Below are 26,998 nucleotides of genomic sequence, written 5' to 3'. Positions count from 1 at the left end.
CCCCCTCGGACCCGCTGCCTCTCCCGCCATATATTTGTCGCTATCAAGATTTGCGATCGTTGGCCTTCCGCCAGGTCCTTCCATCTTACTCCACCCGCTTGGAGCTTCGACCGCATTGACTGCCTTTCTTCTTGCATGACGCCTGACTTCCAGGGGTTGGCCTGGTCGATATATTTAGATAATTTGTCATGACTTATGACCTGTGATGAATGCGATACCCTTACGTTTACATGACCCAGTCTCTTCACAGAGTAAATGCGTCGAGATACTCCGAGGTGAAGTCCCAGCCGTTGGGGTTGGACCAGTCCAGGAAGCTGGACAAGCCCGAGGTGGCGTCGTTGAAAAGGTCGCCCGCCATGGGTTGGGGGTCGAGAATCTGGTCGAGGATATGAGAGAGTTTCTTCTCCACGGCCTTGCACGTGTGATAGTTGCCGTGGCCGGGTCGCGCGACCCAGGACAAACACGATACGAACACGCTCAGGTTTCGAATCGTTTCGGCACGCGGTAGCACGGTAGAGTAGGTCCCGATCCCTTGATTCTGGTGCAGAAGCTCGAGGGTGAGGACGCTGGCACTAGGGAGGCCGTAGTAGAGCAGCTGCGGCAGGTCAGCCTTGCCGGTACAAGCAATAGAAAACGCGGACCGTGACATACAACCCAAGCATGGTGTCTCCTCAAGTCTAGGACGGAATCCTGGTCGCCGTTGGCTTTGATGACGATGGAAAGTATCAGTCTCGATGTATCGAAGAGAGCCTCCTTCTCTGTGTCTGTCCGTTTCACGACAGTCCGCCGGAGAAGAAAAATGGTATATAGATAATCTAAATAGATGTGAAGCGTCGTGAAGGACAGAGGAGATGGCTCGGCATGCTTTTGTCCAGGAGCGTCGTATCGCAGACGAGCGGGACACGCTTCCCAAGTCTCTCGCGCTTTCTCGATAATTTGACTATAAACGTCAGGAGGCGCTACCCGTATATATGGGAAAGAGTCATTTACGTAGATTTTTGAACCAGATCCCAGTTCTCACTGGTCCCCAAGGCTATCTCAAGGGCTTGTTCCCTAAACACCGCGAAGATGAATCGGAGACGTAAAACACTTACTCGGTTAATATCTCCTGTGATTGCCCATCCCGAGTTATCTAGCTCTGAGACCGATTGATCTAGAGCATCCCCACCGACGACCAGCCTTGGCTCACTGACATCTAGCGGGGGTGCAAGCGTGCAATAGCGGTGATTGATATATGGGGGCCGTCCCACGAACGTAGCCACATTTTTGTCTGCCGCAAAGGCAGCTGCAAAGCACATTCTTCGCCACTGGCGAAGAAAAAAGGGACAGTCGTCGGGCTGAGAAATTTCCTGATGCAGTCCGGCTGCATATATAGTGGCAGAAAGGTCACCAAGACGACGCCAGGATTGGTAGCCTATCACACGTTAGCCAGTGGATGCTTATGCTCAAGCCAGAGTTCCTCACAAGAGTCACCATAGTGATGCGTAAGAAGGGCCATGTCGTTGTACTGGCAAAAGCCCAACAGCTCATTAACCGAAGACGCTTGGTCACAAAGGCTCAGGCATGTACCGCTAGCTTCGACAAGCTGAGCTCGGAGTCTATCTCTAGTCTGATTATCTGTCGCAACTTGGTTCAGATCAGGGTCGCTGTCCGGTGTAGACATGAGTGATATTCCGGAAGTCGCAAAGACAATTCCAATGGCTTCCCAGCGTAGGTTCCCACCGGTAAACGTTGCGCAATACTGTTCCACCGTCATCAAACCACGGGTCGACAATGGTCTGGAGGTATTTTGCGATATTTTGCCGACTAGGTCTTCGAGCTGACCTTCCATATCCTGCCCGGTATCGAGATTGTCGAGAATATCCCGGATGGAGCGCATAATGGAGGTCACAATGACTTCTGGGATGACGGCCACCAGGACCCGGGAGTAGTATCTTCGAAGCAAGTTGTCGCAGATCCGAAGGTTGTGCAGCAGCTTCAGCAACTTCAATCCAGACTGGAGGCGTCCAGGGTCGATTGACCGGGCAAATGGGTCAGACACGGTACTGTCCTCTGCTTCAAGAGCAAGCTCGGTCCGATATTCAGCAAGAATCGCCGTGTAGCTTGTCGACCCCAAGTAACCAGGGTAAGCTGCGGGTGATTCGATCGGGGCATGAGGTGGCTGCGCGCTATCCAGGGTCAGTGCCGGGCTTGTGTCTCTATAAAAGGGTCAGCATATTGATCACAAACATGGCCACCGGACTAGAAAGGTGTCTCAAAACCCTCCCAGTCCGGTAGGTCAATGCTTCTGTGATCCTCACGTAGTACTCGAATGTTGGGCGAGTCCCTGAGACTGTGGGGGAAAGGCCGCCCTGCGCGCGGCTGCTTGTTTGGTCATGGGGGCGGGGTGGTAGAAACATCTCGCCGCGATCTTCTTCGTGGTGCATCGGGCGCAGACGGGCCTGCCATGATCGCAGCGCTGTTTGGACTTGCGACACGGCTCGCACGACTGCAAGGACCCGTTCCGACGGACGGCGGGTGATCGCGTCTGGCGCCCGAGCTGGTCGGAGGCTGACATGTTGGCAGGCATGCACCAGTCAAGAGAGGTATGTCTTGACAGGAAAATGCGAGCCGCTGGAATTGACGCGACGTGTTGAAGGGAGGGAAAATTGAAGACGGGGCCGATCTGTCCGCCGAGCCGAAGGCGACCTCGGAGCCTGGGAGCCTGGGAGCCTGGCCGCCTGGCCTGGCAGCAGCTTATCGCCGAGTCCCCACTCTCCACTTTCCATCCTCCCTTCTCCACACTGCATCTACTCCCTCCCTGGTCGACCAGGCGTTTCATTGCAGTTGAACCTAATCTTACACTCACACACAAAGATAGAACACGGTGCACACATCCCACATCATCAGGCAGAATATTCCACCAACTCCTGATACATCCTCCCCACCAGCCTCCGCCCCTCATTCTCCCCTGCGATCCACTCCTCCGGCCGGAACAGATCAAACATGCCCACTCTCTGCAGCAGCGGTACTGCAGCTTTTAGCCCGGCTTGGAGGGTCTCCATCTGGGCATGATCTCCCACGGCATAAGCCCTGTTATACGCTCGAATGTTGATCAACAGCGTTCTAGAGCCATCAGCTGTCGGCATGAGCACGGCAACCACACGATGGGAACAGCTAAGGGGGGAGACACCGATAAACTCGAGGATTGCTTGCTTACCCGACTGTCCCGGTCTGCACTTTGCTGCCATCGGGTAGAGTCACCTCCGGCATGTTGGTCCCCAGCGTCAATGAGTTCAGGGCGACGAGGTCGGGGTTTGACGAGTTGGTCATGATGTTTGGTGTTGGCTAAGGGTTGAAACTTGATGATTTTTCGGCTTGGGTACCTTGACTAGAATATTCAATGGCTGCAAGAGGACTGGCTTTTATAGCAGAATGCTATCCCGACACTGTCTGGAAGCTAGTGCCTGGTATGGACGGACTCTCCGCGGAGCTGTCGGACTCTCCGGGCCGGGCCGGATTTGACGGCTACGATTGTAAATTGTGTATAGGGCAGAAATGGTACAACATTCTACTAGTTTAAGTTTCAGGTCCTGGAGCTGAGGAGGTCTCAATCTGGTACAGAAATGAGATTCAACATTGCCGTCAATCTGTTAACTCAGTCTGCCATTAGACATTAAGTTTTGTACACACATAAAATATCACCTAAGCCCTTCCTAATTAACCGGCCAGAGACTGCTGCAATGACTGAATCCGTCAGTCTTGGGGATAGCTCAATCGGTAAAAACCTCTCCTGCCTCAATGACCTCAAAAGCCTTTGTGGTATGATCCCAGACCTTCTTCTTCATCTCGTCCTTGTTGATCTTCTCATAGGCCTTCTTGATGTTCATCGCCTCGCCCTTCCGGCTAAGAGAGTAAGCACCACTCCCCGGCTTACCATCTGTCCCCACAACCACCTTGTCCGTGGCGCCAGAAGACTCCGTGCCCTGGGGTGGATAGCGAGGTGACGCGAGGCTCAGCATCCGATCGCCACACTCCGTGGGAGAGACGGTCAGCAGAGGCCCCAGGATGGGAACGAAGAACCAGCGCCACACTCTTCTGAACCAGAGAGGCAAGTCCGGTCTCTGAAAGCCAGGTCCCAGCACCAGACCGGGAAAGATATGCATCAGACTGAGTTTACCCTGGTGTTGCTCGGCCAGCTTCTCCAGAAACAACGTGTGCATGTAGATCATATGTGACCGGGCCTGTGAGTAGCTGTAATGCGACAGGTCGCGGAGGGAGAGGTCGTCCGGGTAGAGCTTCGCTTCGTATCCTGCCGCATATACCGACACGACCTTCGCAGGAAGGGTAGACTTGAGAAGCAAGGGGAGCAGCTTGGTGATGGCCCGCATACGCGAATAGTACATCAGGGACATGGTCACGTCGAGTCCTTCTTTTGTGTCTGCAGCACCATTAGAAATGATGAAACCGAAACTCCGACCGATCTTGTGAGCATACCTTTTCTTGGAAGAAAGATCGACCCGCCTTGGGACAGCATCAGATAGTCAATCCGTGGGTCCTGGCTCTGCTTTTCCTCCGATTGGATGATTTCCGCACATGCTTGATCGACTGCTTGGATCAGGGATATGTCGTCGGCCTTGACAAACTTGATCTGGGCGTCCGGGTAGATGCCACGACATTCTGCGATGATCTCCTCGGCAGCTTTGGCGTTTCTGCCCACGATGTACGCGCGGAAGCCTTTCCCTCCATTGGCTTCGGCCGTCGCCAATGCCCGAAGAGTGTAGTGACCGATGCCTGAGGTGCCACCGATAAAGACTGCGACCAAGGGCTGGCTCTGAACCAAGGTCGCGTTCGCGGCGCGTGCGACGCTCAAATCGACCATCGTGAACGGGGTAGTCTGTGTGAGGGAGGAAGAATGACTCGAATAATGGGCTGCAGAGCTGGGCTCCTAGAGGAGCTTATATACTGCAACCTACAAAGCCGGTGGTTGGGGGGGGGGGGGGGGGGGGATGCAATTGAACACCGTCGGGGATAGGAACACCGGTGATCCCAAATCCGAAACGGGACCCCGCGATGGAAGGTGAAGTAAGAGATCCAGAGATGGAGCAGAGGGAACTACAGGGAACTACAGACCGTACCGCGTACAAAATGCTGGATCGGGACTAGCGGGCGGCAGGACTCCACCTGCCGAGTCGCTCCTTCTGTTTTCTCCCCACTTCTGGCTCGGGGAATACACCTCTTATCTCCATCCACAATCGACTCGCCTTGCTCTCTCCTCTCGCTCGAGGCATGGCTGGGACGGCAATTTTCTTTTTCGGGCTCTACTACCGCGTCATCCCCCTAGATTGTCCCGGGTGATTCAAGACCGACTCGATCGACCGTGGCCGTTCCAAAAGCTAGGATCATGTCCCAACGGCGATTCCACAAGAAGAGCCGCCACGGCTGCCTGCTGTGCAAGAGGAATCGTACAAAGGTGCGTTGGGTTGGGCTGGGTTACACTGTCTCCTGCCTCGCCCATGCTGACCGCTGCACGAGGTAGTGCGATGAGCAGAGGCCGCGGTGTGGCCGGTGCAGTAGGATAGGATCGGCTTGCTCGCTGGCTGATCAGCCATCCGACTGGCTTTTCGTTCCAGCCAAGCATACACCGGAATCTCAAGAGGATCATCCCGGCCCGGAAATGTCGACCACCACCCAGCCAGCCCCGTCAAGCCTCTCCGATGAGCACAGCAGTCGTTCAGCGAGCGATGTCAAGTCGATTACAATGTCCACAGCCGGCACGGAACAGTCCACCGTCGACTTCCAATTCACGGACTCGGAGCGAGAGCGACTGAGACTGATGAGCCACTATGCCCTGCACGCGTCGAAGAGCATCACCGAGATCATCTTACCCGGCGACCGCGATCAATCGATGTGGGGAGATTGGGTAACCGAGCTCGCCTTTGAGCACGACTTTCTTCTTCACGGTCTTCTCAGCATCAGTGCACTGCATCTGGCTCTCCGTGGGGTTTCACAACAAAAGCACACCGTCATGGCCATCCGCCACCATGATCTTGGCGTCGCACTCTTTCGACCGCATCTGTCAAACATAACGTATGAGAATCATGATGCCGTCTTCGCTTTCTCCTGTGTAGTCGCACTCTATTCGTTTGGGATCCAGCGTTCTTCGAAGTCGATGGAGGATCCTCTGACAAACATCCACCAAGTGTTGACTCTAGTCCGCGGGTCAGCCATCGCGCTCAAACCCAGTCATGAGGCCCGAGAACAGAGCCGTTGGTCCGTCTTGATGCTACCCTACCCGTTCGTCTTTACCGGAAGGCTCCCCGTTGTGATCGAAGACATGCTAAGCAAACTCCGTCAACGCATCCCCGCAACGCCCTTCGCGGGATCTCACACCGGCATATATCTTTCAGCCATTCAAACCCTACGCGACACCCTCACAATGACTATCATGTATCGACGGCAGAAGATGACGCATTCCTACTTCCCAGCGGTGTGTCCGCCTGAGTTTTGGGCAATGGTACGCATTGCGGAGCCTCTGGCGCTGGCTATTCTGGCCAACCACGCCATCACCTTGCACTGGATGGGGAATAGCATATGGATGGAGGGCTGGGGAAAACAGACGGTGGATGCTGTCCGTCAGGCGCTACCTCCGGATTGGCATGAATGTATCGCTTGGGCTGTTCAGGAAGTCGAGTCTCCATCAGAAGCGGATGATTATGAGCTCGAGCCATAGTCTGTACTACCACTGGCCACTGCATCATACTCCTATTGGGGTGATCTGGTTCCCCATTATTGTGCATGTGATGCCCCGACGACCGGTAGTGAAAGCATGACTACCTCTAGTATGTGACCTCCCCTCTTTTGATATCCCGGGCCTTGTGTCACCTCTATTTTTAATCAATATATAGCCATCTTTCGCTTCCCGCAAAGAGTCATAGGAGCTAATATCATATAGTTTCACCGCCAGATACACCTTGGACCTTGCATCTTCAGTCTCCAGGTCAAGCATCACATCCGAATCGGAATCCATTCGATCAACATACCAACATAATGAGTCCGGAACTGCTGAGTAAGTAGCCTGTTGACCTGAACATATCGACCAGAGACAGTTCTGAATATTGGGCGGGACCTGGATATGTCGACAAGCAAAAGTCCAGGTTCGCCCTCTAGCAAGGCACCGCACCGAGCATAGCTGCTGCGGCAACTAGGCTACGAGATTGTCCACTCAGTGGCGTGCAAGCCCTTCGACAGCCTACAAAAGCCTCGAAGTTTCAGGTCCCATCCCTCTCGGTGTCATAAAGAAGTGGAAATCACGATAAACAATGGGAATATCGACCGAATTGAGTGCCTATTCTCGCCGAGTATCAAGTTCCACATACACCAAGCATGAACCCAAGGAACATTCCAGTTCCGGCTCGTCTTATCTATCCGTGACCAATCCTCCCAGCAGAGGAGCAGGATGCTAGAGCCACTTAGTGACACTGCATAATCTGGGATCCGTATCGCAAAACAAATAGGCTTCGGGGGTCGTCTAACTCCTCCGTCGTAACTGGTACCTGAAAGGGTCACGTTTTAACCGAGTCGTGATAGGTATCCACTACACTCATCAAGGACCTCCGAACGCCAGTCCGGAATTCATCTGGTTATTATATTAGCCTTGCGGAGGACGAGTAGATGGATGTGGTACTCCTTTTGGAAGCAAGCAACAGGCTTACTTAACATAACCACCAGATAATGCTGTGCATGTTAGGTGATAACGATAGCCCCTGCCTCGGCTGTGGCTTGCGACCTTGCTTGTGGGATCACATCAGGATATGATCAAGCACAATTGGCAGGTCTTATCGATAGGATTGTCGGTATGGCTGCAAGTTGGATCTAATCGCCTTGGTGGTTGTTATCTGCAGCCCTAACTGCTACGGCAGACGTGGGACTATCAGTCTAGTTGGTTGTCTAGGAACATAGGAACAGTATGCTATGCTGTGACGATCAACGCTGAGATGGCAGGATACAGCTACACATTTACACAAGATGGAGGTGGAATATGAAACAGGCTCGTAACCAAATCTGTCATGCCGACGTAGATGTATACGTACAGAGAAACACGGCTTGATCAACAGAACATCGCTACCTCGGCCCTAGGAGCCGACAGCAGTCATTGCACGTGTAACATAATGTGCCAGTCAAAGACTCGATGTATTCCAGACCACTCTAGATCATTCAACCATCAACAGGACAACCGAACGCCGTAACACACCCAGACCCATGAGTTTTGCGCCAGACCTAACACCACAAACACACCGGAGAATTGCCAAGAAGAACAGGTGGTAATGTAAGAAAAATGCCCAGGACTATACACACATTATATCCCGGTAACATCAACGAAGAGAAGTGAACGCGCGGCGAAAAGGATATCTGAAAGCTCAAAGTACGAAGAGAAGAAACGACCCGCGCCGATACTAGAGCTTTCATTTCACGCGCGTGGGGCTTCCGGTGCTGCCAACACGGCCACTAGCTTTGCGGACACCCTTGGTGTCGCTCCGGCTGTCCGTAACACGCCTCGGACTCGTCCGAACTTTGGTCACTGCAATGGCTGCGCCAGTCTTGCTGCTGGGAGTTTTGGGTGCCGCATAGGTCGCAGCATCACCCCAGTTCTCGCGGTCGTCATCGTTGAGGGTATAACTTGCTGTTACTGTGGCGGAGTAGCTGACGGATCGTTGGTTGGGAGATGCCACGGGGGACTTGGAGGAACGCTTAGCCAGCATCCGGAGTTGGACCTCCTCCTCGCTTTCGCTGCTGTCGGTGCTGATGCGATGATGTCTGTGGTCACCACTCTTGTTGCCCTCTTTCTCAACGAGCAGGGAACCAGACGTGGTGCGCGCGTACGGGTGGTGGCGAGAGTCTTTCCTGTGGGATTTCCGAGGTTGTCCAGGAGTTGGTGCAGGAAGGTTTTCTTCACTTTGGGCACCACCGCCTTCGTTGTGATCGATTTCCCCAAGAGCGGCGCGCTTGGAGTGACCGTTGTTCGGAGGCGTGGCAACAGGTCCATTGGCACGCTGCCTGGTGGACGGCCGTCCGGGGGTGATGGGCGTCGCCTGCATTTGAGCAAGCTTCTCCTTCATGGAATCCTCAAACCACCACTCGCGGAACGAGCCTTGGTTGAGGTGCAGCCAGTGCTGTTGCGGCCCGACAACCATACCAGGACGCATGAATCTCATGAAGGCAATGATCTCGTTCGCAGTGAACCCATAGCGGTAGATCAAGTAGGCACCGATCAAGCAGCCGGTGCGGCCGAGGCCAGCCTTGCAGTGCACGGCAATACCCCTCTTCTTCACCGTGATCATCTCGTGTGCCATCTTAATGAAACGGCGGACAAGAGGCAAAGGAGGGCAGGTGCCATCCTCGAAGATCATGTCGACATGAGTAATACCCATGGCGGTAAAGTGAGATGGCGAATATAACTCCGAGTTCAATCTAACAACCAGACCGACGTTGCGGGACGAAAAGTGGGCCAAGACATTTTTGAAAGGAAGAGGTAACTTGGAAGCGAGAACTTCCGAGATGGTCGAAGGCAATGCAGCATATTCGGGAGTATTCGTAGCAATAGGGGCGATGGGCGAGTGCTGTGGTGAAGCAAAGGCGAGGAAGTCAGGCGTGATCCAGTTGAAATCTCCCATATCAACGCGCTCGAACTTCTCATAACTGGAAACTAGTCAGCATGATCAACGTACTCTATTGCGAGTGAGACATACTCTTCAAGGCTGAAGTCCCTCAGGCCACACAGTGACTTCTCCTTTGCTTTCCACACACCATAGACAACATCCTGGATGTTCAAGATGAAGTCCGCCTGACTGTATCCGGCATCGCGGAAAGGCATGTAGGGAGGATCGGCCTGCGCAATGGGGGCCAATGCCAGATGCGGGGGCCAGGACTGGATGAGAACCATGTAGCACGCGACGAGACAGGCGGCATTAGCACGGCTACGCGCATCGGTTTTGGAGTAGAAGACGACCGCACGATCGCTGTTCCCAGAATCCCCGAGAATTTCGTGGAAATGGACTGCAAACCGGTACAGGTGACCAATGTGAAGAGGGCCGAAGTCGGCATGGAAAGAGTTGTAGAGCAGGACGTCGTCTACCGTGAAGTACACGGGGCTTCGCTTCTTGCTGCTGGGAGTACTCGGCTGAGCACGCGCGGACCGCTTGCTAGGAGATCTCGGTTGCTCCACAGGGTAAGGGAATGGGGTGCGTGCATCGGGGGGGTTATCATAGGAGGCCAAGTAGAGACGATCTGTTTTGACGGGTGGTTAGTTCGCGTTGAAAAGCCATTGAGGGCGACACTGGGAGCGCTCCTGGGCCGTCTGCTGTCGACCCAAGCATTGATAAGAAGTGAGAGCAAACGCACCTTGGATGTACTCGATCACCTGCCCGTAGCCGGTGTTTGCAGACATGTTGACAGTGGCGATGCGGCAACCAAAACAATTGCCGATAACCGTGACGGGGCACAATAACAATCAGAGGATTGGCAGGAAAGAAAGATTGGACGATAGGAGTCTGTCCAGAGGTGCAATGCCGCAATGGATGGGAGTATCGCTGGTCTGTCAACGACGAGGGGATAAAAACAAAGCCACGGGTGAACTAAAAGCTCATGGTCTGGTCTGGTCACGCTCCCAAGAAAAAGGCGATGGATGGATGCTAATAACAGGCGGCTGCGGATAGGGTAAGGATAGCGAGAGCGAGACCCAGGGAGGAGGGGAGGAGGAAAATATACAGGAAGCCTGGCAGGGGTTGTCGGGGGAGAGGCGAGGGCGAGGGTGAGGGTGAGGGGAAGAAGAGGAGAAGAGGCGAAGGAAAAGTTGGCGGCACGAGAAGAGGATAGGCTCGAGGCCGATGAGTCTCGTTTGGGGGCAACTGCGATGCACGCTAACTGGCTGCTGTTATGTTGTGCCCCGCCCGATCCGGCCTAGCGCGCCCTGTTGACCCGACAACCTGTCATGCCTCAGGCCGCGTTTGTCACGGGAGGTCGACTTTAGTCAGCCGACAGGGGTTCCCCACGAGCAAACACTGCAAACATCGGCTGCACCAGCCACACCGTTGGCCCAGCCCCGTGGCTTTTGTTTGTTGTGGCCATCGCCATTGTTGTTATTCTTGTTGTTGTTGTTGTCGCTCCAACCTGAACCTCCCCCGGCAGTTCTCCATTCCCCAATCGTCTCGGGATGCTGCAAGAACCTGCAACAAAGCTCGAGCTGTGCGCCTCATGTGGTCACTGCTGGGTTTTGTCAATTCCACAGACATCCCAGCCACTTTGGCTGCTACCAGTTCCCCGGGTAGAATATATATATACCAGCGGCACAGGTGTTCAGCTACCCGATACGAGGACTGCGGGCAACCTTTAAGCATTCGGCTGGAGCCAGCAGTAGTACGACATATACTTGCCACTAACCTGCACTGAAATACAAAGTACAGCATCATCATGATGTGAAAAGGAGAACCACCAACAACAGGTCCTACATGCTCTCCCGGGTTCCCCAAGGCAGAGGATGGGCTCCCCTATTTCAATGAGTTCCGGTCACCGGTTGATCTCTATACCAACGCCTGACCCGCAAATGTATCTGGCATACTCGCACCACAACCGGACTAATGACTATTGCGCTTAAGAGGGAAGGCCTTCTACGCAGTCTCTGTTACCCCTGATCGCCACATTTCTTGACGTCACCCATCATGAACACCGAGGACGGGATTAGAACATGTGTGCAACAGGGTTGCAGGACAACGAAGTATGGCTTCTTACGACTGCGGAGAGATCAACAGCCAACGATGCAGGTGACGATATCTTCCATGCCACTATTGACAGATCGAGCTATCTTATCGATCATGCTTCTGGCTCGACCCTGTTTCATTGGTGGGAAGATAACATGCAGAAGGGACAAAATTCCCTGCAGTCTAGGCATTTTCATACTTGGGACTTGGAGGGAAATATCTTCACCAGGCTAGCTCCTTTGAAAGGAGTCCTGAGGGAACCATTATTATGGTGAAGCTTCTATCAACGGTTCTTGAAGAATTAGCGGGTGGAGAAGATCGGCAGGGATGGATGGATGCTTAGCCGGCAACCACTGCCGCCAACCTAATCCTTCCTCCATGCGACTGCTCTTCATCCTCAAGAGGCAGACTTGAAACCTACATCTTGGTCAGCTTGAACTTATCATACAACAGAAGTCACCGTTCTTGATGTCTTTAAACTGAGTGTGTCATGATGGGATAACAAATTATTCGTCAAGTCCGAGCTAACAGCAGACTATCATCATTTAAAACTGTTGATGAACTGACCTAGTGAAGATCATCCGGACCAGTACATATCCAGGAAGCCCCGCAAGATCTCCGACCGAGTCCTTTTTTGCTGCCTATCTACCAGCGGAGGTTCGTGCTGTCCACGCGTGAAGCGGGCGGTCTGCCGCCAACCTCATTGACATTGCCCCGCACATGGTGTGGGTCACTGCAGGATTTGTGCTATCAACAGTCTATCCTTGGAAAATGGAAAACGGAAACAGGGCAGGTCAAATCCGTTCTATCTGGGGGCCGATCGCTTCATGCCCGAAATTGGGGTTTTTGGGATGACCTGCACATCTTCCGAACAATTGACAGCAGCCAATGCCATATAACATTGATCTACTCTCAACCACAAAACAATATACCATGGCCATTTGACCTTCCTTCTTCCCTTCATGTATAGCACTTCAACATCTTATGTCGCTGTAGTGTTCTCGCAGGCAGCACATGAGCTGGTAGCGATTCCTTCACGGAGCTTAATAGCACTGCAGTCGTCGGCTTGAAACAGCGGGGTGGTGTCATTGGATTTCCATGTCGATCCCCATATTATCAACTCCATAGGAGACCAGACTGACTCGATTCGACAGGCGTCTTGTGCGCGCAATGCCCCTGAATCACAGGTCATGAAAGATGAGCTATGCCGGGAATTTGTATATAACTGAGCATGCGACCTTCCTCTTTTCTTCTTGCCTACCACTTCACTCATTATCGTCAATAACTCTCGACCTTTCCAACCCTCGTTCGCTCTTTTGCCAAAACAACCTTACGCTCCTTATTTTTTTTGCTTCACAAGATCAAAATCCAATACGCCACCATGAAGTTCACTGGAATCGCCACGTCTCTCGCTCTTGCTAGCACTGTGTCTGCTGCCGCTCTTCCGGCTCGTGGCGTTGAGGTTACTGTCCAGTCCACCCTGACTGAGCTCACGGGTGTTCTTGGAAACCTCGACAACGTTGTCGATAACCTCCTTGGCTGCGTTACTGACTCCACCGATCTCACCGAGGTCAAGTCCAGTATGCTTTCTGAACTACTGATTCGACACAAAGACTAATCCCGCGAACAGAGCTTTCCACTATCCAGGGCCAGCTGACCGAGCTGCTTCCTGTCAGCAAGCGCGACCTTACAGGCACCGTCGTAGATGTCGCAGCGCCCGTCAAGGCTGTGGCTGGAAATGCCGTGAATACTGTCGGTGGGGTTGCTGCCGGCGTTGCTGCTAGTACGTGTCTGACTGATCGTGTGGGACTTGTGGCAACTGACACCATAGCAGAGGTCGATGTTAAGCGTGACGGCGACAGCCTCACCACTCTTTCGCAGAACATCGTTGACAAAGTTGAGAGCGGTGAGTGTTGCTCCAAATCTGTCTTTTCAATAATATTGACTGACCCATTGAAGGTGACCTGGATGCTGCCGGTCTTGAAAATGTCCTGAGCCTTCTCAACGTCTCTGGTGAGTTTCCTCGAGAGAGATTCGAGAGAGCATTGCTGACAGTACCTTAGGGAGTCTCGTCAACGTCCAGGCCGCCCTTGCTCTCTTGTAATGGTAGCCAGATCTTTCGCCCAGTACCACCATCCAAAAGAGGTGGTACAGTTTCTAGAGAGACGTCATGGAATCCTTGAACTTCATGATTCCGTGAGGCGACCTCATTGTTCTTCCAGCATTGCGTTCTTGGTCCTCGAAGCACCTTATCTGGAGGAGCCTTTGTACTGTATATAGTGATACCAGCACAATTGTAATATCTTGAAACCAAACCACACCCCGAAGCCCGTCAACGATACAGGACCTGCCCAAAGTATGCCTGAGGCAGCAATGCTGACTCACGCCTTATCGCACATCCCACTCTTCCCCGCCCCGCCTCGCCTCGCCTCAAGCAAGCTCAATCTTCTCAGAAGCGCTGCGCTATACGAAGTACAATACTCGCAATTGACCTACCATTCCCCTCTACACCCTCCTTCACGCCTTCACACCTCCCGCCTCCCCAAAATGGCCACTCCCCAGCCCTCAACCTCGGACTCCGAATTCCCCTACACCCTGTAAGCCCCTCCCCCATCGCATATCAATCGCGACCGTCCCATCCCATCCCAATCACTCGCTAACACACCACCTCCCCTCTAGCACAATCGACCTCCCCCTCCCAACGAACCGCCTTGCCTCCTCCGCCCTCCGCACCCTCGAAGTCGACACCGAGCTCTCGCCCTTCGTCCGACGGAGCTTCGCGCTCACAACCCCCAACAAAGCGGCGACCTCGGACGAGGAAGCCAAAACGGTGCTGGAGACGATCTACCGCGCGACGACGAATCGGATGCTGCGCGTCGCGGTGAACGGATTCATGGAGAGTCTGGGGGTGATTCTAGGGGTGATGGAGGAATTGGACGTGGATGTGTTGGAGATGGAGGAGGATGAGGATGAGAAATGAATGAAGTTTTACTTTCCGGTTTTCAAGCAATGAAATGATACCCAAGTTCCGACAGGGGGAGGAATACTGCGACGCAAGCGAGCAAGCAAGGAAGCGAGCGAGCGAGCGAGCGAAAACAATGTTTACGAAGTGCAGAGAGTATCTAGTAGATACTACGGTCTATAATTTGCGGAGAGGAGGTATCGCGGGCTGGGCAATAATGTCCTTCGCGATGAAATTATTGCATTGGAATTGGCTGGACTAGACTGGACTGGATTGGGTTGTCTGACTCTGCGATCAGTTCGATCGCGGGCGGCTGTGGGTGGTTCTGATCACGGATCAGGCCCGATCGGATGAGGCAGACGGATGGAGCCCGGAATCCGGATGTTCGTCGTGGGAGAAGGCGAGCCGCTTGTCTGGAGAGTACCGTGGTTGCTGGGGGGGGGGGTGTACGTCCACCTTGGGGCTTCAGGTTGGGGGTTTGGTCTAAGATGGATCGGTGGATTGTGAACCTTTGACCTGCATGATTGCATGATTGGATGCATATAGCAAAAATGCATACACCACGACAATCATACTGCCGACATCAGACTGTCACGTGAGAGTGAGGATAGAGTTGGTGGTCAATTGGCTTGAGAGACTAGCGAGAATCTCTATCCAAGCCCGAAATCACGTTGCCAGACAGACGGATCCACTTGTCTCAAATATTTGGAATTCTTTAGATGAAGCCATCCCCAGCACATCCCTCTGCCTGGCCCTGCATAACCGAGCACCCCGTACGCGCCGCAAATCAGCATCGAAGGAAATAATAGTTTCTCAGCCAGCAGAAAAGGCCAACCCCAAACCAGTAAAAGGCCCGGTAGCGCAACGGTTCTGCACCGCAACATTAACAAAGCCATCCAGCCATCCAGCCATTCAGCCATTCGCATGGCTGGAATAATCATAATTTGAATGCCTCGGCGTCCGGAAACGCATCGATCGACCCGCCCACGCGCGCGATGATGACATCCACCACTGCCATCGGGCCCGGAACCTCTCGATCCCGGCTGTCGCATTGGCAGCAACCAGAATAATAATAATGGGGATAGTAGAAAGCGGTACGGTCCCGTGCGCTGTGCTGTGTCCCCCCTCTTCTCCTCGGCAGGACCATGCGTTTGTCATCGACCATCCCAGTTCGTGATTTATCATCCCCAAGGTCGAGACTTGCGTCCTCAACTGCTTATCTACTGGCGCGTCCCTTCGCTGCTGGATCAACTCCATTCTCGACATCCACTGTTACAACAACAACAACTACTACTACTACTACCCGTCTTGCGGCGCACTCCTCGCCATCCCCGCGACAGACACTCCGCCTCACTACTCCCAAACCTCCTCTGACATCATCCATCGCGACCATGGCCTCCGCGACAACATTCTACGACTTCGAGCCCGTCGACAGTACGTATCTCCTACACTCTTCTTCTCTCGTCTCCTTTCATCTCCTCTCATCCCCAGCATCATCAATTCCCCGTCTCCCACCCCACAAACCACGCACTGCACTGCACAGCAAGCCCGCTAACCCCCTCCACCAACAGAAAAGGGCAACGCCTTCCCCCTCACCTCCCTCTCCGGCAAAGTCGTGCTGGTCGTCAACACCGCTTCCAAATGCGGCTTCACGCCCCAATTCCAAGGCCTGGAGAAACTCTACCAGGACCTGAAGACTCAATACCCCGAAGACTTCACCATCATCGGATTCCCCTGCAACCAGTTCGGCAGCCAGGACCCGGGCTCGAACGACGAGATCCAGTCCTTTTGCCAGATCAACTACGGAGTGACGTTCCCGGTTCTGGGCAAGTTGGACGTGAATGGCGATAAGGCGGCCCCGGTGTGGACGTGGATGAAGGAGCAGCAGCCCGGCCTGCTGGGACTCAAGCGCATCAAGTGGAACTTCGAGAAGTTCTTGATCTCGGCGGACGGGAAGGTCGTGGGTCGGTGGGCTAGTCTGACGAAGCCGGAGTCGTTGCAGGAGCCGATCGTGAAGGAGATCGAGAAGGCCAAGAAGGCGGGTACGTTGGCTTCGGCGAAGAAGGGGGCTGAGGGGGAGCAGGGGCAGGAGCAGGGGCAGGAGCAGGAGCAGGCTAAGTTGGCTTGAGGGGTGGGGGAGGATTGATAATACTGCGAGGGGATAGGAGAAGCACGCGGGATGGGGAATCGTGTTTGTGGTGGTGGTGATGATGATACCATGTTTCATGTTTCCTGTATGGAACAGTTGTTTGTTCTGCTCGATTCAACACGCCCTTCGAAGGCCATTATTATGGATTGTGTCATGTCATATCAACTCATGTCTTAATTTAACTACTGTTGACGGTTCCGTCGTGAACTATGCTCCCCCTTCCTTCCTTGTGCGCGTGCGCGTGCGCGTGCGCATAACTAAGCCGCGGCGCTGCCCTTGGGGATCAGATTGCGCAACGAGAGGTCGTAGACGACGTCTTCCACCTTTTTGACCTGCAGGGATAGATACATCTTTTAGCGCTTTACTCAATAATCGATAAAGCAGGACGGGGGACTTACACTGTACTTGATCCCATCGCTCCTCTTCCGCAGAATGTCGTTCTTCAGGTTCAGCAGCTGGAACCCGGCGAAGAGGTCCTTGATGAAGTTGCCAATCTGCACGGGCCGATTGTAGTCACCCAGGGTGACCGAGTTGACCGCAAGACGGGACTACGATGGTCAGTTAAGAACCAAACAAGCAGAACAAGCAGCACAAGCAGCACAAGCAGCACGAGACGGGAAGACTCACCAGTTCCTCGACCATCGAAATCAGCGCAAGCAGATACTCCTCGATAGTGAGATGGAAGGCATCTTGCTCCTTCAGGTTGACGGGGACTGCAGATAGACTGTTAGAACTGGAACGAAACATCCATATCCAATGACCCAGCGACGGGGAACATACCGCCCAGAAACTTCCCAACTTCTTCGATGGTCAGGAACAAAGCGGCGCTGTTGGTCTTGTACTCTTCCAATCCGCCCAGGTAGGCGCAGAGCTCGATCGACGAGACCTGGCTTTCTTAGCATGCGCGTGCGCAAATGGGAAGTCTGTCCGCCAGTACTGGCGACAGGGAAGAATCATCGATTCTCACCAGGTTCTGCAGTTCGCGCGTCCACAGCCCATTGTACTTGTAGAACGGGTGGTTGTCGGCGACGGTCTTGAGACGGGCGACCTCGTCTCTCTGCGCGATAATTTCCTTCGTCGCGTCATCGAGGACGGGTTTCACTGTTCATGTTAGGCGGTCTGTCTATTGAGCTAGATGAGGAGAAGAAGAAGAAGAAGAAGAAGAAGAAGAAGAAGGAAACATACGCTGGTCAGTCGGAGTGGAATGGGCTCTCGAGAGGATAGCCTGGGTGGACCGCCCTACGATGCGTGATGGTCAGTTAGTAGGGTGACGCGTCTCCCAGCTTCAAGAATATCAATTAAGGCAGATAAAGCGCGAACATACCCCTTCTCGCCAGAGTCTGGACAATATCATGGAGATCCTGGACGCCGCATGGCTGTGTTAACAAGCCGCTGCTTTTTCGCGGGGAGTCGGGCGTGGCTCGGCACGGGACTTACATCGCGAACCCGGGCCTCCTCGTCAATCTTCGTCTGGAGGTCCTCGAAGATGGCGTGGTCGATCATCGTGGATGTCTGGAGATAGGTGATCTGGCAGGGGTAAATGGGTGCTGCTGATGGGCTGGGATGGGGGGATTGTTGGATGTTACGTCAGGGAAACAAAGCTGAAGAAATTGTGGGGGGGCGAGGCGATTCTGCCGCGTTTTGCTGGCTGCGCTGGAGATTTATATCTCTGCTGCTGGGCAGAGGGTGGATGGAGATGGTCCAGACCAGCAAAACTGCTTTTAATTTTTTTTTTTTCATTATTTTTATTATCATTATTTTTTTCTTTTGGAGTACCAACTTCGTGATGACAGTTTGATACTTTTCTGAATGTATCATTTCTGGATTTCCATAAATACAAGAGTCAGCACTACGTAGAGGCTACGACCATCCCACCAAATGTATCAAATCAAATAGCAGACCCTCAAAGTTCACATTCAACTCAAACTAGAATCCAAGGCCTTCTAATAAGTCCACGCGCTCATAACTCATATCATTAACACAGGCAGAAGGCAGAAACCTCCCATGCACAACACGCCCACCCAGCTCAGTACCTGTATCTCGTCGAGTAATCTACAACCCCGTCAGTCAAGACATCCCACCCTGCAACAGTCCAAGCAGGAAAACTCACCCTTGGGACTAACGACCAGACCACGACCCTTCTTGGCCCCCTTGTAGATGGTCTCGATAATATCGATCAACTCCTGCTTATCCTCGAGCACCCAGTTCAACTTATTGTTGTTACCGGTTCCGAAATCGCACATCATGTGCTTGTTGCGGTAGAAATACATGATGGTCATGGGGTCGAAGAGTTCGTACATGGTGTTGAACTCGGGCACCTCGTCGATGTCGCAGAGGTAAATGACCGCGAAGTCTGGATTCGTGAGCAAAGCCATCTCCGATAGAAACGAAAGGAAAGGAATCACGACGTACTCTTCACCCGCTCAGCGATCTTGAAAAGCACCTCATCTTGGCGCATGCCTGCCGGCAGATTAGCATGCCACCCCCGCCATCTGGGAGAGGAAGAGAATGAATGGATGGTTCTTACAATCGACGTCGTGATCGCGACCAAATCGGATGACCTGGAGTAAGTAGCAGTTAGCATGATGGATGGGCCTGCGCTCAACGCCATGCATGCATGGCTGGTCGCGGTACGCACCACCAGTCTGTCCTCCTCGGAGAGAATGGCCTGGTCGACGTGCCAGGCGGTGCTCAAATGCGGCAACACGACGGAACCCATGGTGGCTGATTTGCTTAGCTACAGTGGTACGGGAACGAGTTGTTTTGTCGTATCTTGAGAGACGTAGAGGTTCAACTATCACGTGGACGAGGACAAAGCTGCGCGGGGTGACGTCGAACTGCGTGTTTCTGGAAAATTCGGCGGTGTATATCTAACCTTGGAATTGAAGAGGACAAGCTACCTACTAAGGATTGCCTTCCATTTCGCATACAAGAGATACGAAGCTAGAGAATTATCTACAACCTTCTTCTCCAACCAGCCGGACAAGCCGACCAAATTGATGAAAAAAGAGTTCGCGTCGATCGGGGGTAGTGTAAGCCCGATGACACTGTGTGGCAGGACATGCGCAAGCACAGGGGTCCCGCCACAGGATCCAAAAAGAAGAATAATCAAAGTTGTGGTCCGTAGAACCACTTTCAGAGATTAAACTGAAAAGAACAGATACTACACTTGATCTAAGCCAAAAGGCAAAGAGAGCTGGAAAAGAAAAGAAGAAAAATTCTAAAGATTGCGGGCGGCGGGAAGTATTTATACGAGGGGCTAGCGGGTCCGTGCGCCGCTAGCGGGCTAGTGTCGCCAGAAGCGAGTCAACGCGGTGACTCAGCCGGCTGTGATTGGCCGTGTCTGCGAGACGGTCAGATGATGCTGGGTTGCCCTAATCAACGTTGACAGCCCTATTCCCCTACCCGAAACGGACTAGTGACACACATTTGCCCGAGAGCAGCAGCTCCCCTCGACCTTCGACATTTTCTCTCCCTCAGGCGCAGGATACTCATCTCTTTGCGACCAGCTAATCCCTCTCTATCACCCCCCCAAAAAACCCCTCCTCCCACCAGTCGCAATGGCCCCCATCACTGTACGTCTTCATTCCACAAACTGCTTTGCTGTTCCCCCGTAAGGGTGTCAGTATCCATGAGCCGTTTCGCAATCGCGCGAGACGGGAGAAAAGAAAAACCTTCGTCTTGAAGATCATGGACTACTGCACCCTGGGGCTCCGACATTATGGAACAGTAGGCTAATCCCTGGCTTTTTTTTCGGTCAATAGGCTCGCGGTCGCAAGGCCCAGAAGGTCACCCAGAAGTATGTCATCAACGCTTCTCAGCCCGTGAGCGACAAGATCTTCGACCTCTCTGCTTTCGAGAAGTTCCTCCACGACCGCGTCAAGGTCGAGGGCCGTGTCGGTAACCTCGGTGACAAGGTTGTCATCTCCCAGTCCGGTGATGGCAAGATCGAGGTTGTCTCTCACATCCCCTTCTCCGGCCGCTACCTCAAGTACCTGTGAGTTCGCCTATACTTCGATGACGGTCTCGATCGGAGGATGTTGGCGCTAACCGTTTCCAACAGCACCAAGAAGTACCTGAAGAAGCAGCAGCTCCGTGACTGGATCCGCGTTGTCTCCACCTCCAAGGGTGTCTACGAGCTCCGCTTCTACAACGTCGTCAACGACGAGGGTGAGGAGGATGAGGAGTAAATTACTCCTCCTTCCGGAACAACCAAAAAAAGCGAAAAATGATCGGACTTGCGGTGCGCTCGCATCAGGGGGTTACCAACAATGGGAGCGATATCTGAATTGAGGGTTGTCACTTGGAGTCTGGTTTGGGTATAGATATGCTCTACTGGGAGGGATCCTATACCGCGGTGGCGCAGTTGGGATGGCACCGAGGAATGCCTTGCCTGAGAAGGTGGTGTTTCTTCGACCGTACTGGCTCGTCATGGCTTCCTCTACTCATGACGTTATGACTGGTAGATATGTGAATAGAGCAATCTATCACTCGACTCTCAAAAATGTGTCCGCCGTAGATGATCGTACAATTTCCAGCGTAGATAACATGGGTATCACTGTAAGAACTATTTCGCATCGCACTGCCTGTTCATGTCTGTCAATCGCCCAAGGCCGAGCTTGTCCGCTTCTGCCCTGCTCCGGCTCCCAGCTTCCCATCTGCCGCTGCATCTGCGGTGCCGGGTGGAGGCACCAGCTGCCCGTTGACAAACCGCCAGTCCTTGGACTTGAGTACCTTCCAAGTCTCTGCCGCCTTGAATCTGACCAAATCACCTGTCGCGACTGCATCTTCCTTCGAATCGTGGCCGCGACTGCCTCCGGTTTGGATGTCCCGATCCAGGTGCCGTTTGGTGAGAGCTTTCAGCCCCATACGAATGGGCAGGCCCCGTGGATGCGGGTAGAGCAGAATCGTATCAATGATTGTCGGGTGGATGATGCGGCTGGCATTGAGGTCGTTGTCGATGGCATGCCCAATTAACGGTGTATCGGGCTGTAGATATTCGAACAACAGCGCGCGGGCTGTGGCGGGCGAGTCAACCACTTGCAAAGGGGGTGAGTCTACTTCCCCATCCTCCAACGTCGATGCATTCGTCTGGGAATCAGCGGTGCCGTAGGGGATGGCTCTTGTGTAATGTTCCGGGAAGACGCCCGAGAAACGGGAATTCAGATCCAAGACTTCCCCAATGGGTCGGACCAGAATATCCAAGAGTGCCTCGCCCTTGGGCCAGCTAACAGCGGTGAGCCGAATCAGCTCCAGTCCTAGTGTCGTGTAGCCCATCTCACAGTCGAAGCACACTGGCGGCAGTGGTCCTTTTCCTGGCTGTGCTGGGGTCTTTTCGAACTGAAGGATCGAGGCGAGGCGCTTAGTTTCTGAGACTTTGAAGACATGGGTCTGGCCTTTGGTACACCCAGAAGAAGTCCCCAATGATTCATTGCAGCAAGAGAAATATGCTTCTCTGTGCCCGGTAATGTGATCGGTTTGCTTCTTCGGTGGATAAAGTGCTTTCCCAGGATGGTATGTGCATTGGCCCCCGGTCGTCAATAATCCATCCTCGCGACGACCGGGAAATACCTGGAACCTCCCCCCACAGCGATCGCACTTCTCCCATCCCTTGGATTCGAGAACGCCTTTCCGGGCACTTTCCACCTCCGCATCCGTTGGCGCTTTTGTCACGTAGCCGTGCTCTTCCAGGCCTTCCAGCGGGGTGATTAGCTTTTTCGCTAGCGTAATCTCCTCCTTCGCGCTCAAACCAGTCGTAAAAGCTTTCGGCTTTGGCGGTTCAGGCTCAGCCCCGATCTTATAGTATCGCTCATTCAGATGGGCCTTCACTTCTTTGGCCCAGTCTTCCTTGCTCAGTTTTGAAAGCTTGACAATCCGGAGTTTGACGATATTGGAATATATGCTCGGGTTCTCCTTTGCGGTCTTCTCCTCTTCATCCAAGGCCATCGTGATGAGCTCATTCGGGGTCAGGACAAGATATCTGTCCGGGCCATCCTTGTCTTTGGCCATCTTGTCATTCTGGGCAGACATAGAAGCGTGCAATTTCGTGAGTATGGACAATCGAACGCCATGAGGTGCAGGTGCTTTTGTCAGCATACGAGGATTCAGGCTTTCCCGTGGGGCCTGTCGTGGGGGGCGGCGTTTTTGCGAGGTCGTCGCGCCTGACTTCGCTGGCGTTGAGATTGCCTTTGATGGAGGAGTTACCTCTCTGGACAGGGATTGAAGCCTGACAGGAGTTCGATCATTTGATTGTAATCGTTTGCTTGGAGGGATTGCTGAAGCGTGCATTTGACTGGCAGCTTCTTTTCTCGGCAAGGGTGACGGTTTGCTGTTTACCTTGCTCTTGCCTTCCTCACTGATAACTTGAGCCTTAGGCTTGGCAGGAATCGGTTTACTTGAAGCAGCTTCACTATTGAGCGTCGGCACAAGGTCGCTCGATGAGACTTTGGGTGCATCTGAAGAGGAGCTGGTTCCCTTGTGAGAGAACATGCAGGTCAAGAGTGAGCAGCTTTGACCTTGAGGACAAGGTATGTCCTTGAACAAGCCGATGGGCGCGAACATGGTGGTATAGAGATCAAATGAGAGGTTCCAAATTATAGATGAGATGAACGATAGACGATAATACCATAAGTCAGATATATGAAGTCATGTCCTGCATTCCTGGTGGACGGTATTCAGGGTAGGATTATATGGTGAAACAGAGGTGTGCAAGGGCTGTAAAGGTTCGGATACTAGATCGTCGACACAACAATTTGATCCGAGTCTTGTGCCTGACACAGATAAATAGATAGCCGGCCACTGCCGTGTAGCCAAGAACTATTGGGGTGTCAGTACTCGGTCAAGGGTGACCCTTCCGGGGGACTTCCGGGTATATAGCAGGCTGTCGGGATAAACAGAGCACTAGACCATCGCAAAAGAGGGCAAGGAGGCAAAGCTCCTGTGGTTGAGGCGACAACCGAGGAAGGACAAAGTCGAAGTTGCGCTGCTGAAGCTTGGGATGAAGCAGCAGTGCAAACGGTGCAAACCGGCGATCGGGGCTGCAAGGCAGGTTGTGCAGGGCAGCTCTGCAGCCACCCAACTTCCCCCTCTATCTATCTATCTATCCAGCTGTTTCTCTCTTCCGGTTCCACTGCGGTCGCTCAATAGCAGCAGGCTGCCATGTCGTACCCACGGTGTCGTACTAACCTCTCCCTCCGACTGGTCATGGAGGGTTTCTCCAGGCAGGTACTCGATGACGTCTCCGTAGTTATCGTGGCTTACTAAGGCACCAGCGGTGGAAGCTACAATCTGACAGCGACAGCGACCAGGCAGATACACAGCCTCGATTCTCACCACCGCAGGGCTTGCTTAAATACCCTGTCAGCCCCCTAGACGATGTTGACGAAGCAGACTAAAATCACTCATACAGCATCACAGCATATTGACCCGAACCTCGACTGTTAGCCATGGAGCTCGATAACGGCCGGACGCCAGCCGAGACTTCCCGGAATGCCGATCATCTCTGCGTTCTTGTCCATGGGTGAGAGACAAAGCTGTTGCATTGTTATACCAGAAGAATATCGCTGATGTGTGCGCTGTCTTTCACTCTAGACTCTGGGGTAACCCTTCCCATCTGAACTATGTCGCCTCCTCGTTGAGGGAACGATACAGCGAGGACCGGCTTCACATCCTCGCTGCAAAGCGGAACGCCGGGAACTTCACCTACGATGGAATCGAGGTCGGCGGAGAGCGCGTGGCACACGAGGTCGAGGAAGCGCTGGAGGAGTTGGCGGCTGCGGGACATCATATCACAAAACTGAGCATGGTCGGATATTCTCTCGGGGGTCTGGTGGCGCGATACGCCCTCGGGCTGCTGTATGCTCGGGGGTGGCTCGATAAGCTCGAGCCCGTCAACTTCACCACGTTTGTATCACCACATGTTGGCGTCCGGAATCCTCTGAAGGGCACCTGGGGCTTCCTCTGGAACAACGTGGGACCCCTAACTATATCCACGTCAGGGAAGCAGCTGTTTCTGATCGATTCGTTCCGGGACTCGGGCAAGCCACTGCTCAGCGTGCTGGCTGATCCGGAAAGTATCTTCATAAAAGCCCTGGAGAAGTTTCGGCATCGCAGCTTGTACGCGAACGTTGTGAACGACAGGTCTACGATTTACTACACCACATCTCTCTCGACGACCAACCCATTCGAGGACCTGGAGGCCGTCAATATCAACTACGTGGAGGGCTACAATTCGGTCGTAATCGACCCCGACGTACATATTCTGTCACCGAAGAAGCGCATAGAGTCACCGCCGCTCCTATCTCAAGCACAAAAGCAGCTTACACGCCTCGTCACCGAGATCCCTTTTGGACTCTTCTTCACCGCCATTCTTTTCATCGGATTCCCCCTCTATCTCCTCAACTCCGCCATCCAGACCTTCCGCAGCCAGCGACGAATCCGTCTCCACGAAGAGGGAATACTGGGGACGGCGTTCGGACGCTACCGCGTCCCCGTCTTTGCCAGCGGGGTCCGCCATGCCGTAGAAGAGGCCTTCGAGCACGCAGGTGCCGGACATAAGCCAGACTACCTCTCCATGGACGATATCAGTCCGGAAGAAGGCAAACGACGATTGTCTGGAAGAAAAGCGCGGGCTGTCGAGAGCAAGACTAACGCATCGATCCGCGACGGGAGTTCAGACGGCGCCTCAGAGCCCCTACTTTCCAGTGACAGCGACGGTGAAGATGGGCAGGAATTCCCTACCCTCGCATTGACGCCGGCTCAATTCTCCATCATCAAGTCGCTCAACTCCGTGGGATTCCGGAAATACCCGGTCTACATCCACAACCACCGCCATAGCCACGCTGCGATTATCGTGCGGGTGCAGAAAGCGGGATTCGACGAAGGCAAGCTGGTCATCAAGCATTGGCTGGATCAGGTATTCGAGATATGATGACGGCCAAACACTGCCAGAAAGGCTAAACCCCGATGGACCGGTCCAGTCAACAAACAGACGGCCAAGTGTCGCCGCGATACCCACATCGACGTCCCGATCGCAATATAGACTTCACCCCAACGCTCCTTTCATCATAGACCATGCACAAACACCTCATAGACAGCCAACTAACCCACTCTCACAGACCCCATTTTATCTATCATCCAGACAAGACCAACATCAAGAACAAGAACTTACTCACCCCGCTTGACACTTCCAGACACATACATACATACATACATACACACACACACACAAGATAATCCACCTCTCACCAGTCACCACCGCTCCCTTCCCAACCTAATACCCACTTTTCCCCCGTCTGTCCCCACAATTCCCCAGTCCCACATGACATGACATCTCACCTGCACCCCAGACTCATGCATGCACACACGCACACACCGCACAACTACCACAAGGCTGACTTGTACCCACCCCCACATACCCCTCAACTCCACTTTCCAGACAATGGTAGTATATACCAAATAAATAGTAGAATACAACCCTACCTACCATAATCTCGAACCCATCCTTCCATACACAGTAACCCAAATCCTTCTCACTCGCACCACACCGCACCAATGACATCAGCCACGCAGATACCACGCTGCGCATGCATCAATACAGAGAGGGATAGGGGCTGAGGGGGGGAGGCTGAGGGGGACTGAGCGAGGCTCCCTTAACCTTAATGAAAATTGACTTGGGTTGGGGCTTTACGTCGGAGTTGCCTGTTTGGGGCGATCCGGTGTCGTTTGGCGGGGCTTTCCGGGGCGCTCCCACAGTACCTAAGGTAGTGGAAGGTTGGCAGTCTAATAATACACATTAGATACAGACAACAGATGACAGACGAGAGACAACAGAGATGAGTGGATGAGTGGATGAGTGGATGAGTGGATGAGTGGACTGACGGATAGACGGTTGGACGGATGAGTGAACAAGTGGACAAGTGGATGATGACGATGATGATGCTTTGCCCGATTGGGTTTCGCTGGCATTGCTTACCTGCCTACCTGGATCTCGGTTGTCTTTCCTAGTTGGGCTGAGTATCAGAATTACACAGGAACGGTGTTTGTCTTTGGTCGGTTCAATCGGTTCAATCGGTTCAATCGGTTCAATCGGTTCAGTTAGTTGAATGTCGAGACCAGGATTGAAGGGGAGAACTCTGCTCTAGATGTTAGGTG

The 26,998-nt window shown here is 53.3% G+C and overlaps 13 protein-coding genes across 13 annotated transcripts; 6 read left to right on the top strand and 7 right to left on the bottom strand.

The window, feature by feature from the left end:
- Positions 1–244: 244 nt before the first annotated feature.
- On the bottom strand, positions 245–2,557 carry BO70DRAFT_368734 (putative C6 transcription factor; the record flags this gene model as incomplete). Its single annotated transcript, XM_025544644.1, has 5 exons — positions 245–595; positions 652–940; positions 991–1,414; positions 1,465–2,168; positions 2,301–2,557. The coding sequence occupies 5 exons, from the start codon at positions 2,555–2,557 to the stop codon at positions 245–247; spliced, it is 2,025 nt and encodes a 674-aa protein (XP_025403030.1).
- A 328-nt stretch (positions 2,558–2,885) lies between these two features.
- BO70DRAFT_426573 (uncharacterized protein) lies at positions 2,886–3,526 on the bottom strand (the record flags this gene model as incomplete). Its single annotated transcript, XM_025547803.1, has 2 exons — positions 3,200–3,526; positions 2,886–3,105 (listed from the first exon to the last, which is right to left on the bottom strand). The coding sequence occupies exons 1-2, from the start codon at positions 3,310–3,312 to the stop codon at positions 2,886–2,888; spliced, it is 333 nt and encodes a 110-aa protein (XP_025403029.1). The 5' UTR covers positions 3,313–3,526.
- Positions 3,527–3,622: 96 nt separating this feature from the next.
- BO70DRAFT_330493 (uncharacterized protein) lies at positions 3,623–4,965 on the bottom strand. Its single transcript, XM_025540835.1, has 2 exons — positions 4,477–4,965; positions 3,623–4,420 (listed from the first exon to the last, which is right to left on the bottom strand). Exons 1-2 carry the CDS (start codon positions 4,859–4,861, stop codon positions 3,753–3,755), a joined length of 1,053 nt encoding a protein of 350 aa, XP_025403028.1. The 5' UTR covers positions 4,862–4,965; the 3' UTR covers positions 3,623–3,752.
- Positions 4,966–5,383: 418 nt separating this feature from the next.
- BO70DRAFT_368732 (Zn(II)2Cys6 transcription factor) lies at positions 5,384–6,712 on the top strand (the record flags this gene model as incomplete). Its single annotated transcript, XM_025544643.1, has 2 exons — positions 5,384–5,452; positions 5,519–6,712. The coding sequence occupies 2 exons, from the start codon at positions 5,384–5,386 to the stop codon at positions 6,710–6,712; spliced, it is 1,263 nt and encodes a 420-aa protein (XP_025403027.1).
- Positions 6,713–8,029: 1,317 nt separating this feature from the next.
- Positions 8,030–10,783, bottom strand: cdcA (phosphoprotein phosphatase CDC14). Its single transcript, XM_025540834.1, has 3 exons — positions 10,381–10,783; positions 9,729–10,266; positions 8,030–9,678 (listed from the first exon to the last, which is right to left on the bottom strand). Exons 1-3 carry the CDS (start codon positions 10,424–10,426, stop codon positions 8,445–8,447), a joined length of 1,818 nt encoding a protein of 605 aa, XP_025403026.1. The 5' UTR covers positions 10,427–10,783; the 3' UTR covers positions 8,030–8,444.
- A 2,333-nt stretch (positions 10,784–13,116) lies between these two features.
- On the top strand, positions 13,117–14,017 carry BO70DRAFT_377363 (uncharacterized protein; the record flags this gene model as incomplete). Its single annotated transcript, XM_025545186.1, has 5 exons — positions 13,117–13,315; positions 13,366–13,518; positions 13,567–13,641; positions 13,695–13,748; positions 13,799–14,017. The coding sequence occupies 5 exons, from the start codon at positions 13,117–13,119 to the stop codon at positions 13,837–13,839; spliced, it is 522 nt and encodes a 173-aa protein (XP_025403025.1). The 3' UTR covers positions 13,840–14,017.
- Positions 14,018–14,183: 166 nt separating this feature from the next.
- On the top strand, positions 14,184–15,115 carry BO70DRAFT_359190 (CTAG/PCC1 family protein). Its single transcript, XM_025542482.1, has 2 exons — positions 14,184–14,332; positions 14,415–15,115. Exons 1-2 carry the CDS (start codon positions 14,283–14,285, stop codon positions 14,713–14,715), a joined length of 351 nt encoding a protein of 116 aa, XP_025403024.1. The 5' UTR covers positions 14,184–14,282; the 3' UTR covers positions 14,716–15,115.
- An 862-nt stretch (positions 15,116–15,977) lies between these two features.
- BO70DRAFT_330484 (glutathione peroxidase) lies at positions 15,978–17,063 on the top strand. Its single transcript, XM_025540833.1, has 2 exons — positions 15,978–16,131; positions 16,269–17,063. Exons 1-2 carry the CDS (start codon positions 16,089–16,091, stop codon positions 16,823–16,825), a joined length of 600 nt encoding a protein of 199 aa, XP_025403023.1. The 5' UTR covers positions 15,978–16,088; the 3' UTR covers positions 16,826–17,063.
- Positions 16,995–18,461, bottom strand: BO70DRAFT_359189 (translin). The gene is made up of 8 exons (XM_025542481.1): positions 18,284–18,461; positions 18,171–18,207; positions 18,032–18,085; positions 17,814–17,947; positions 17,627–17,732; positions 17,474–17,559; positions 17,245–17,394; positions 16,995–17,178 (listed from the first exon to the last, which is right to left on the bottom strand). Exons 1-8 carry the CDS (start codon positions 18,347–18,349, stop codon positions 17,104–17,106), a joined length of 708 nt encoding a protein of 235 aa, XP_025403022.1. The 5' UTR covers positions 18,350–18,461; the 3' UTR covers positions 16,995–17,103.
- Positions 18,462–18,741: 280 nt separating this feature from the next.
- BO70DRAFT_308784 (DIM1 family thioredoxin-like protein) lies at positions 18,742–19,772 on the bottom strand. The gene is made up of 5 exons (XM_025540114.1): positions 19,485–19,772; positions 19,374–19,407; positions 19,259–19,306; positions 18,957–19,199; positions 18,742–18,898 (listed from the first exon to the last, which is right to left on the bottom strand). Exons 1-5 carry the CDS (start codon positions 19,563–19,565, stop codon positions 18,873–18,875), a joined length of 432 nt encoding a protein of 143 aa, XP_025403021.1. The 5' UTR covers positions 19,566–19,772; the 3' UTR covers positions 18,742–18,872.
- A 517-nt stretch (positions 19,773–20,289) lies between these two features.
- On the top strand, positions 20,290–21,206 carry BO70DRAFT_359187 (60S ribosomal protein eL22). The gene is made up of 3 exons (XM_025542480.1): positions 20,290–20,421; positions 20,611–20,843; positions 20,910–21,206. Exons 1-3 carry the CDS (start codon positions 20,407–20,409, stop codon positions 21,034–21,036), a joined length of 375 nt encoding a protein of 124 aa, XP_025403020.1. The 5' UTR covers positions 20,290–20,406; the 3' UTR covers positions 21,037–21,206.
- Positions 21,207–21,362: 156 nt separating this feature from the next.
- Positions 21,363–23,540, bottom strand: rex3 (putative RNA exonuclease Rex3). The gene has a single exon (XM_025538086.1). It carries the CDS (start codon positions 23,405–23,407, stop codon positions 21,446–21,448), a length of 1,962 nt encoding a protein of 653 aa, XP_025403019.1. The 5' UTR covers positions 23,408–23,540; the 3' UTR covers positions 21,363–21,445.
- Positions 23,541–23,992: 452 nt separating this feature from the next.
- Positions 23,993–25,985, top strand: BO70DRAFT_135975 (lipase ROG1 family protein). Its single transcript, XM_025538085.1, has 4 exons — positions 23,993–24,070; positions 24,154–24,204; positions 24,263–24,365; positions 24,437–25,985. The coding sequence occupies exons 3-4, from the start codon at positions 24,292–24,294 to the stop codon at positions 25,773–25,775; spliced, it is 1,413 nt and encodes a 470-aa protein (XP_025403018.1). The 5' UTR covers positions 23,993–24,070; positions 24,154–24,204; positions 24,263–24,291; the 3' UTR covers positions 25,776–25,985.
- The last annotated feature ends 1,013 nt before the right edge of the window (positions 25,986–26,998 follow it).

This window comes from Aspergillus heteromorphus (genome assembly GCF_003184545.1).
Source record: "Aspergillus heteromorphus CBS 117.55 chromosome Unknown BO70scaffold_3, whole genome shotgun sequence".
Classification (NCBI taxonomy): Eukaryota; Fungi; Ascomycota; class Eurotiomycetes; order Eurotiales; family Aspergillaceae; genus Aspergillus; species Aspergillus heteromorphus.
This window is presented reverse-complemented; position numbering and strand designations above follow the sequence as displayed.

Bases quoted from the DNA above. Each gene is read 5' to 3' on its own strand.
- BO70DRAFT_330493 (XM_025540835.1), bottom strand. From the start codon at position 4,861: ATGGTCGATTTGAGCGTCGCACGCGCCGCGAACGCGACCTTGGTTCAG. The intron at 4,421-4,476 runs GTATGCTCACAA...ATGGTGCTGCAG, and splicing joins GATCTTTCTTCCAAGAAAAG to ACACAAAAGAAGGACTCGAC.
- cdcA (XM_025540834.1), bottom strand. From the start codon at position 10,426: ATGTCTGCAAACACCGGCTACGGGCAGGTGATCGAGTACATCCAAG. The intron at 10,267-10,380 runs GTGCGTTTGCTC...CCGTCAAAACAG, and splicing joins GGTGATCGAGTACATCCAAG to ATCGTCTCTACTTGGCCTCC. The intron at 9,679-9,728 runs GTATGTCTCACT...ACTAGTTTCCAG, and splicing joins AGGGACTTCAGCCTTGAAGA to TTATGAGAAGTTCGAGCGCG.
- BO70DRAFT_359190 (XM_025542482.1), top strand. From the start codon at position 14,283: ATGGCCACTCCCCAGCCCTCAACCTCGGACTCCGAATTCCCCTACACC. The intron at 14,333-14,414 runs GTAAGCCCCTCC...CCTCCCCTCTAG, and splicing joins TCCGAATTCCCCTACACCCT to CACAATCGACCTCCCCCTCC.
- BO70DRAFT_330484 (XM_025540833.1), top strand. From the start codon at position 16,089: ATGGCCTCCGCGACAACATTCTACGACTTCGAGCCCGTCGACA. The intron at 16,132-16,268 runs GTACGTATCTCC...CTCCACCAACAG, and splicing joins CGACTTCGAGCCCGTCGACA to AAAAGGGCAACGCCTTCCCC.
- BO70DRAFT_359189 (XM_025542481.1), bottom strand. From the start codon at position 18,349: ATGATCGACCACGCCATCTTCGAGGACCTCCAGACGAAGATTGACGAG. The intron at 17,733-17,813 runs GTGAGAATCGAT...TAAGAAAGCCAG, and splicing joins CGCGCGAACTGCAGAACCTG to GTCTCGTCGATCGAGCTCTG. The intron at 17,179-17,244 runs GTAAGTCCCCCG...CTATCCCTGCAG, and splicing joins GCGATGGGATCAAGTACAGT to GTCAAAAAGGTGGAAGACGT.
- BO70DRAFT_308784 (XM_025540114.1), bottom strand. From the start codon at position 19,565: ATGGGTTCCGTCGTGTTGCCGCATTTGAGCACCGCCTGGCACGTCGAC. The intron at 19,408-19,484 runs GTGCGTACCGCG...TACTTACTCCAG, and splicing joins CCGAGGAGGACAGACTGGTG to GTCATCCGATTTGGTCGCGA. The intron at 18,899-18,956 runs GTGAGTTTTCCT...ACGGGGTTGTAG, and splicing joins TCTGGTCGTTAGTCCCAAGG to ATTACTCGACGAGATACAGG.
- BO70DRAFT_359187 (XM_025542480.1), top strand. The intron at 20,844-20,909 runs GTGAGTTCGCCT...CGTTTCCAACAG, and splicing joins GGCCGCTACCTCAAGTACCT to CACCAAGAAGTACCTGAAGA.
- rex3 (XM_025538086.1), bottom strand. From the start codon at position 23,407: ATGTTCGCGCCCATCGGCTTGTTCAAGGACATACCTTGTCCTCAAGGT.
- BO70DRAFT_135975 (XM_025538085.1), top strand. From the start codon at position 24,292: ATGGAGCTCGATAACGGCCGGACGCCAGCCGAGACTTCCCGGAATGCC. The intron at 24,366-24,436 runs GTGAGAGACAAA...CTTTCACTCTAG, and splicing joins CTCTGCGTTCTTGTCCATGG to ACTCTGGGGTAACCCTTCCC.